The following is a 9758-nucleotide window of genomic DNA, read 5'->3' on the forward strand; positions in this document are numbered from 1 at the left end:
CACTTTATTCTGCAGTCTTTTCTAGTAAAAATAAAATGGCAAAGGAATGTCATTATCTCCAGTAAAGATTTTCAATATAGCCCGTTCCAACTGCAGCATTCCTTTCTTCCCTCTATTCAAATTATAGTTAATAAGCATCTATTACATGAAGCGTACAGCCCTCGCTGCCGGAATCACAGGCATGGGCTCGCAAGCTACAGGAAGAGACAGAGGAGTCCAGAAATGCTTGGAGTGTGCTGGGTGCTGAGACAGAGATGTGTGAAACACAGATGGGCGCTGCTTGATTCTGCCTAGTCGCGCTCAGCTGATGAGACCCGACTTGATTCACGTCTTGAAGCCTGGTTCAGATGAAGGAGTGTTTAGGGAAAGGCAAAAAGGTATGTAGCAATCAGCAGGAATCCCATGCACAATGCAACGGGAGGGTCTGGAATGTCTGGGGAACTGAGAGCAATTCTGTCTGGGCACAAGCAAGCCACTGGGCAGGCAGGGCTGCAGCAGTCAACTACGGAGAGAGAAGGCGCAGTGTGGACTTCTCTCCAGACAGGAATGAGTCACTACAAAAGGTTAGGAAAGGGGCATAGTGAGGCCAGCAGTTTCTGCTGCTCACCACATTCGAGGCGCCAAGAATGTGTAAGGTGCCTATTTTACAGAGGGTGAAACTGAGGCTCTGAAGTGATCAGTATCTTTGTAAAGCTCCACATCCAGCTCACATTAACAGAAATGTCACTTACAGCATCACTTCCTTCAACCTACCTCTGTTTAAAAGGTCCCTGGTTTTGTAAGTTAGACGGTAGATATCAAAATATATCGGTACTAACATACATATGCTTAATACAACCTATGAAAACTATTTCTTTTCACTTCCTGTCCCCCTGCCCCACCCAACCTTCTGAGAAGTTTTCCTTACCAGTCCAAGTAAAAGGAAACTTAGCATTCTTCACGAGATGCTTTAAAACCTCATCTACGACTACTTTCTGGGTCCCTGGGAAGTTTCTGAATTGAGGATCAAAACTGATTCACAGTACTCACTCAGGAACCTCAGGACAGTTAGGAGGTAACAGTACTTAACAGTGAATGGATGAACTGTCCATTTTAACTGGATAGATTATTTGATGCAGCTCCATCTTTTATGGTTAATGGAGGAGCTGGAGATATGGCCCACTGGTTAAGAGCTCTGGCTGCTCTTCCAAAGGACCAGGTTCAATTCCCAGTATCCACATGGCAGCTCACAACCATCTGTAACTCCAGTTCCAGGGAATCCAACATCCTTCTGGTCGCTGTGAGCACCAGGAGGCATCAGACAAAATACTTAGACATATAAAATAAATAACTCTTTTTTTTTAGGTTAATGGAATTCCTATCTTACTAAGTTAGTTTCATTAATTTAACTATGACATCTAAGTCCCTTATTATTCAGAGGATCAAACCTTGCTAAAATGAAAATACCAATCCTTTTCATATTTGCAGAGCAATTCTAAGGACCAAATTTACAATCAAACCTTGTGACTTTTTTCAAATCTTTTGCTCCTTAGAGAACAATCCAGAAAAATAATCTGAACTGCATTCAAGTTTTGCTTGCGAAAAGAACAAAAAGAAAGCACTCTACCTCTCCCTGCACAGAGACCCACAAAGGGCCTAACAAAAGTTTCCCAGAACAAACATTACTCAAACACTGGGCCAGCCATAGGAGAAACGTGTACCTGAATGAGCTAAAGAGACAGCAGCAGAGAACTAACAGCTAAATGCTATTGTTCTGGCTGAACACACAACCCACAGCTCCTAGCTTATACACACTGGGGCCTTTCCACCTCAGATCAGGTTCAAGCAAGAGACTGAACAAAAAAGACTTCCTGCCTGTCAAGTGAGGTTACCTCTAAAGGGAGAATGCAAATACCTAATACTAGAATGGGTACCAAAAAAAAAAAAAAAAACATATTGTCTTTTATTTTTCTAATTAATTTTTAAACAGAAAATCACTTTCTAGTTAAATGATAGTTTTTTTAACATATAAGATATGCAACTATCATCCTTGCACTGAAATGCTTTCTACCAGAACAAAATTTTTTTCACTGAAATAACCTTTATCAACATTATGAAAAATTACTTCATGACTAACTTTTCAATTCATCATTTGGTACTTAAATAAATCCAAGGAGTACTTTTCTGTTGGTACGCACAAAATAATGATTTGCCAAGCTTCTCTCACATGTCTACATTTGATAGCTACAGTTGGTCGTCCAACATGATGCATTATTATAACAGAAGTGCAAAGACATTTCTCTTTTACTATTTATTTTATTTTGTGTGGATGTGGATGCGGCTGAGTGTATGTCTGCACACCAGTTGTGCAGCTGAGTGTATGTCTGCACACCAAGTGTGTACAGGCGCCTGTGGCGGTCAGAAGGCGTCCCCTAGAACAGGAGCTGCAGATGGTTGTGAGCTGTCAGGTGGGTTCTGTGGTCTTCTTCAAGAGCAGCAAAGTGCTCTTACCTACCTAGCCATCTCTCCAGTCCCAAGGATATTTCTTTTTTATTTTTCAGATTTTTATAAGAGAATTCTTAAGTAAACCACATAGGGATCAGTAAAATGCCTTCTATTAAAATAAAACATAGCCTGGCTGTGGTGGCTCCTGCCTGTTCTATTATCTCACCACCTAGAAGACAGAGACAGGAAGACTGTCATAAGCTCCAGGCCAGTCTGGGCTACAATGTGATACCCTGTCAAAAAAATATATGTGTCTGTGAATAATTTTAATGCAAAATCAATGGTCCTTAATTTTTAATAGTTTTATTTTTTTCGTGTGTGTGTGTGTGTGTGTGTGTGTGTGTGTGTGTGTGTGCCTGCATGTATGTATGTGTACCATGTGAATGCCTGGTGCTCTCAGACATCACTAGGGGGCATCTGATCCCATGGTGGTCCTCATTTCACTTGAGAATATGAAAAAAAGGGGTATTACAGAATCTCAAAAAGTACTTTTTGAAAGACTTTTATCTATTATTATCATCGCATGGGTATGTGTCTGTGCACAATGGAGTGACTGTGTTACAGCACACAACTGGAGGCCAGAGGACAACTCTGTATAATCTGTTCTCTCCTTCAACCTTTATGTGAATTCCAGGGATCCAGCTCAGATCCCCAAGGATGCTGAACAGACATCTTCACACTGAGCCAACTCATCAGCCCTTAAAAGGCACTTTAAGGCCAGGCGGTATTGACTCACAACTTTAATCCCAGCACTCAGGAGGAAGAAGCTGGTGAATCGCTGTGAGTTCCAGGCCAGCCTGGTCTACAGAGTGAGTTCCTGGACAGCCTGGGCCACACAGAGAAACCCCGTCTCAAAACAACAACAACAACAAAAAAAGTACTTAAAAAATGTAATCGATATTTTTTGTTTTAATTTTCAGAGAAAAAATGAGCTAATTGATGCTGCTTAACTTTGTGCTTATTTTCATTTAATGTCTGAGAATAATTTTGTTAGCATAAAGATACAAAAAAAAATAATTACATCAAGTACATAAAGTTAAAACTCAAAATTTGCAAACAATATACAGCCCTAAAGTCCTGGAAGTCCTGAGTATGGGCTCAAGTATTTATAAAAATGTGTTTTCAGTAACATCAGAGGTATGAATGAAATAAAGTTGAAAGCCATTTTGCCCACCATCAGTGACCATGGTTTTTTGTTTCTCTACTACTTTTCATGCTTTTTCTTATTTTCCTTCCAATACTTAGACGAGATGTATTGCCTGGTATAAATGGCTTCAACTAGAGTTAAGTTTTTGTGAATTTTCCTTTACAGATCAGGCACGCTGCTGGAAGAGCTCTGGTGTAAGCTGCTTCTCTTCCTGGCTACCCACAAAACTCTTGAGTCCTTTTCATCTGATTTCTGTATTTCCAAGATCTGAAGATTGGGCATTTTATCTCTGCTTTCCAACAGAGGTGGGCAGGCCTCTTCTCCCTTAGAACACTTGAACTTGCAGTAACTTTTACTTTAGTCATAGCCAAAGTCACCAAGTAAACTACCCCAGAGGAGAACGCTGTAAGAGTAGCTATCAATTACTGACTGTGAGGTAATTGTTCACTTGTGAACTAAAGTAGGAGCTAATTTTATCTAATTCATAAACAGTAACCGGGACTGGAGAGGTAGCTCAGCAGTTAAGAGCTCTGGCTGCTCTTCCAGAGGACCAGGGTTCGATTCCCGGCACCCACATGGCAGCTCACAACCATCTGTAATTTCAGTTCCAGAGGATCAGACAGCCTTTTAGACATGCATACAGGCAAAATGCCAACACACATAAGATAAATAAATAAAATTCAAATATACATATAGAGTAATTGACACCTGTAGGTCAAAACATGGGACTGGTAAGAGTGTTTTAAAAACCCAATTTTATATAGCATAGCATATATGTTCAATCAATATTTACTATTTACACAGAAGATGCTTTTGCAAACCTCATACCATTGGCAAACATACAAATGCTTAATTAAGTACATGCCACAGGTAGATAGGTTCTAAGGCACACTTTTTTTGTTTGTTTGTTTGTTTTTTGTTTTTTGTTTTTCGAGACAGGGTTCCTCTGTGTAGTTTTGGTGCCTGTCCTGGATCTCTCTCTCTGTAGACCAGGCTGGCCTCGAACTCACAGAGATCCGCCTCCCCAGTGCTGGGATTAAAGAGGTGCGCCACCGCCACCCAACTGAAGGCACACATTTTTAAGGAGGTACAGCAGTTGCAGATAGTGCAGTTAACTGCAGCAGACAACATCTGTGTTACACACAGAGACATCAAAATCAGCGTGGCATGCTTGTGTGACACCCAAAGAGGCCAAGCTTGTGGCGAAAATGATTACTTCCAACCCAAGTCTGCTTTAAATACTGTTCAGTTGCATGGCACCCAGCCAAAATTACACTGTGTGGGAGTTGTTGTTGCCTTTGAATCACTCACCAACTTTCAACCCATTTGTAAAACGAGGTAAATACTATGGATTGACTAAAAATAAGTACGGATCAGGATTTTTGACTCCCGTTTCTTTAAGCAACTTATTCTATTTGATCCCGAGTCTTGGCTGCCCTCCTGACAGAATAATCTACACAAGCCACAGCTGAAGGGGCATGACTTTCATGATTAAATGGGGGGCTCTTGCTGCAGATGACTCTAGACTCCAGATGTATTTATCCTTTGCACTTCAGAAAGATCCCTTCGCTGGCTTAGTATCAGATCATAACTTTACCGATCTCTGATTATTCCCACTCCCACACCAGGGACTCTGTACGCATCACCAAGAAGTGTCCTGTTTTGTTTTGTCTTTATTTTGGCCTATTTTGTTCACAAAATGTTCTGTCGTACCGTGCAGTGAGGTTTTGTTTCCCCCTGCTTTCTTAGCATGTGGGGTTTGTGTGTCTAAGTACATAGAAAAAGTTAAAAATATAAAGCAAACACTGTCCCTCCAAATACTGTTTTATCACTCTTGGGAAAAAAACAAAAGATGAGAATTTGATTGAATTTTGCTTATTATAATTGCTGAGGAACACGATCTCCCAAAACAAGGGGTTAAGTGTTTTAGCTTTAATTGGTCACTTTGGCCTTTCTTCTGCAAGAGGATTACACCCAGGAAATTCTAATTCTGTATGCCCAAACTGGCAACATCCATGAAGAGGCTTCTAGCCAGGAACAGATTTTCTGGTGGGCATAAAGGTAATCAGAACACACACACACACACACACACACACACACACACACACACGAGAGAGAGACAGAGAGAGAGAGAGAGAGAGAGAGAGAGAGAGAGAGAGAGAGAGAGAGAGAGAAATACCCAGGACCTACCTCATGCTGGTAACTTCTGAAATTACCAGACTAGGAGAGGGAATAGGGCATTGGGAACTCTATCCCCAGACCACAGCTCCGGGATGCGCCGGAGGTGGGGAAAGGGGGGGAAGGGGGGAGGGGAACTGGACGGACACACACAACATGCAGTCCACAGCTGCCTTAACTAAAATGCCTCGGTGGTTTAATACTGAAAGAGAAGGGTAAGCAAAATACACACACCGGATTCCTATCTCCTTGGTAGTTAAATTGCTGGAAAAAGCGAAACAAACGCGCAGGCGCATCCTCAGGTTGTCAGGTACAAAAAAAAAAAATGTACTCATAAAATTAAGGAAGTGGGTCGGGTGCAAGCTTGCTTTCTGTGGGCTTTCTAGATTAGAAGCAGCAATATATTTTTGATGACTACAAACAGGAGCAAACCGATCACGGATTTGCTTTGTGAGATGTTTACTTAAATGTGGAGATAAAACCAGCTCGCTAGTGGAAAGAAAATTGTTTTCGGGGCAAACGTAGCATTCCCCAGCTGCAAATCCGGGGAACGCAATCACAACGACCTGATTAATCTTTCAGCGAGTGAGTGCATTAGTTTACTACCCCCAAGAATACTATCAGGGAAAAGGGGGGTGGGTGAGGGCGGCTTCCACAAAGCCCAGAAGCACCCCTCCAGCACCAGGATGGGATGCAGCCTGTCCTTTCAATCCTGCGCCTGTCTGGGAGCTGCAAGGGGCCTAAGAGCTTTAGGGGGATCCCGGGAGTGGGCAGAGTCTGTCTCCGTCGCCGACCTCGAATTGCTGCTGGAAGCTGGGGCGCCGAAGACCCCTCGAGACAACAGTTACTTTTCTAAGCAACTCCAAGTTGGCGCAACCCCACAGACCCCCTTCTCTGACTGAGGCCGGGGACTGCTGCCCCGCCTTTCCACCGGCGACCGGGCTGAACCGGTGACAGTCTTGAGACAAAGCCGCGGACCCCCACGTCGCGGCCCCCGCCCCGCGCCCTGGCCGTGCCTACCTTGATGCCCTGCTGCTGGGTGGTGAGGGTGAGCTTGGACTCGTCCAGGAGCAAAACTTCGCAGTAAAATTCTTCCGGAACGGCGCAGAAACAGCCCATGTCGGCTGAAAGCGTCTCCAGCCAAGGCGAGAGCAGCGACCGCGGTGCCCGCCGCCGCCTCCTCCCCTCAAGCGCGAAGCATTAATTTATTGTGCGCGCCGTGTAGAGGGCGAGAGGCGCGGGTCTGGGTGGGGCCCAGGGTGGGGGCGAGCTCTGGGGTCCTGCGGTCGAGCCGAGGGCACCCCGAGAAGCTCGGAGAGCGGAGGCGGGAGGGCGAGCGCGCCCCGGAGCGTCAGGGGCCGGGAGCCACCCGGGAAGCGCCCGCGGAACTAGGCACCGGGAGCAGCGGGTCCCCGCGCATCCTGCGGCTGCGGCTCCTCTTCTGAAGACTGGGGCGGCGACCTGGGGACGACAAGAGTCGCCTGGCTAGGGACGGCCGGCCAGAGACACGAAGAGGGCGAGACGGGCGCTCCAGACCCTCCCTGGGTTCGGACGCCCCTCGGTACTCCGCAGCGCCAGCCCCACTGGAGCGATTCCCCTGCCGCAGCTCCCGAGTCCCCACCAGGCGCGCACAGCTAGCGCCGACCCCGCCCCACACCCCCCTGACAAGGTAGGCAGAACGGAGAGCGCTCAGCTTCTCTTTTGTGTCCGGGGGGGTGGCCACGACCCCCCCAGCCTGGGACGCAGGGCCAGCAGCGAAGGTCGCCACTCCCTCCCTCCGCCACTCTCACAGCCAGCCCGGGGACGTGGAGGGCCGGCCAGGGTTCCTCACCGAAACCAGCCGAGGGAGAGAGGGGGAGGTCAGCTGGTCGCGGGCCGCGGCTTCCGTCTGACGGTCCCCGAACTCATCCCGCGGAGATGGCCAAGTTCAAGCTCTCCTCTCCCGAACGCCCTGCCACGGGGACCGAACGCCGCTCCTGCCGAACGTCTTGAAAAGCCGGGCGTCGGAGGACCTGCGGGCGACCGGGAGCGACAGCACCGGGGCGCCAAGGCCGCCGAGGCTCCAGGGAAAGTTCTTGGCGGCGCGCGGGGCGGAGCCCTGGGCGGCAGCGACCCAGGTGCAGAGGGCCCCGGCCCCCCCGGGCGTCCGCAGAAAGCCACCGAGCCGCAGCAGGATCCCCGGGATCGCGACCCGAGCGCCCCCTCTGGGCGGGGTCTCGGCTAGGGGCGGAGGGCGGGGCGGAGGTGGTCGGTCTGGCCCGGTGCCTGCAGGTCCCAGCGAGAACGCGTGCGCTGCGCCCGAGCTGCGCGCGGCCGTGGCCAAGTCACTGCGTTCGTTTCCCTGGGAGACCTGGAGGTTGGCTCCAGGCCGGCAGGGCGCAGTTCTGCTCCGACCCACCCCTGCGTTCTGCGGTCTGGGTCCCACGCCCTCCTCGCGGCGGGCCGGGGCCAGGCACTGGTGGGCACAATAGCTCTGAGGCTGCAGTGACCCCTGGTGGGTCCCGGTGTCCGTGCACAGGCAGCACAAGCTGAGTGTGGAAGACACAGGACCCCCGCTGGCCCTGGGAGCAGGTGCAATCTGAGCTCTCTAGCTGGGAAGCAGCCGCGAATTAATGCGAATGGCAGTCAAAGGAGGCTAAGGGGGTGGGGGACACGCAGCGGGAGGTGGCCGCGCAGAACTGTTTCTGTATTGACTAGTAGAAAGACCTTAGCATCAGGTAGAAATTCCCTCTTCTACCACTTGTTAGCTTGAATAGTCAAAACTCAAAAACAAAACAAAACAAAAATGCTACCCAAGTAAAAACTTTGTTTCCGCAGCAACACTTTTAAAAAGAGTTTTGCAACAGTTGTCAGCAGTGATTTCCTTTGAAGGACTTCCGTGTGAAACCTCACTTTTCCCTGCCCGACTTCCAGTAAAACCCTCCTTTATCTTCCAACGTTTCTGGAAACTGAAGCAGGCTTTGCGATTCTGGTCAAATTCTGTATGCAACTTGGGGTTCTACTGTAAAAGTTTTATCCAACTTAAACCTCCGGGTTTTAGCAACTCATTGCACTGCTTTTCGGCAATACAACTTTCCTGTCGTTAATCGTCGAATGTGATTGTAAGATCTCTTATGGTTTTCTTTCTTTACCACGATGCAGCAGAACCACCTAAGCCTGCAAAAGTCAAAAAATAAAAGTCCTGAGTGTAACCTTTTGTGAGTTCGAAGCCACCTATCTGTTCTACGGTTCTTTGGTCTGGGTTGGGGGATTGAGGCAGTAATTCATGACATTACATACATACAGCAGCCTTTATTAAGTGAGACATTTTATTTTCTATCTCTTTATCGGAGATTGGAGATAAGAAAATTTTAAAAAAACCTGTTTTTAATACAAAACTGAAGCTTCCTGGAGATAAGAAAATTCCGCAAATTTTTAGCAGCATTACTGAGTATAACTGACACACCATAGCTACCTATATTTAAAGTATTTAACTTACATTTTGACATCTACACACCCATGCAACCATCACCATGATCAAGCTGATAGATATATCCATCATCTCTAGTTTACTTCAGCGTGCTTGGCTTCCCTCCCTCAAATACCTCACCGCACCTCTCCTCCCAGGCACCCACAGACCTGCTTTCTGTCACTATAGATTATCTAACACTTCCTCAAGTTTATATAACGGATTCACACAGCGTCAAATCTTTTTATTTTTATGGTCTGGTTTGCTTCGCTCGGTACAATTGTCCTGAGGTTTATCCATGTTGTGTAAATAGTCCATTCAATTTTATTGCTTGGTTGCCTTCCATTATACACACAATCACAACACACACAAACACTCACACATGTCTATGTGTGTGCATGTATGTACGTATTTTACCATTCATTTGGGTGTTTCAGACTTTAAACATTACAAATAAAGTAACTAAGCTGATTGTCTTTGTCTTGTCAGCTCTGACTGCCA

The 9758-nt window shown here is 46.9% G+C and overlaps 1 protein-coding gene across 5 annotated transcripts in view; it reads right to left on the minus strand.

Moving 5' to 3' along the window:
* The window catches only part of Epb41l4a (erythrocyte membrane protein band 4.1 like 4A), a 209781-nt gene extending 200726 nt beyond the window's left edge, over positions 1-9055 (minus strand). For 2 of the 5 annotated variants that reach the window (XM_052741815.1, XM_052741816.1), the window contains exons 1-2: positions 7641-9051; positions 6830-7270 (exon numbers count right to left, since the gene is read on the minus strand). In XM_052741815.1, coding sequence (XP_052597775.1) covers positions 6830-6928 — 99 coding nt within the window. In that variant the 5' untranslated portion in view covers positions 6929-7270; positions 7641-9051. Of the gene's footprint in view, positions 1-6829 lie in introns of all 5 variants that reach the window. The other 3 variants (XM_052741818.1, XM_052741813.1, XM_052741814.1) reach the window with 3 other exon arrangements.
* Positions 9056-9758: the final 703 nt, after the last annotated feature.

This window comes from Peromyscus californicus, unplaced genomic scaffold (assembly GCF_007827085.1).
Source record: "Peromyscus californicus insignis strain IS unplaced genomic scaffold, ASM782708v3 Scaffold_17__1_contigs__length_78620276, whole genome shotgun sequence".
NCBI lineage: Eukaryota > Metazoa > Chordata > Mammalia > Rodentia > Cricetidae > Peromyscus > Peromyscus californicus.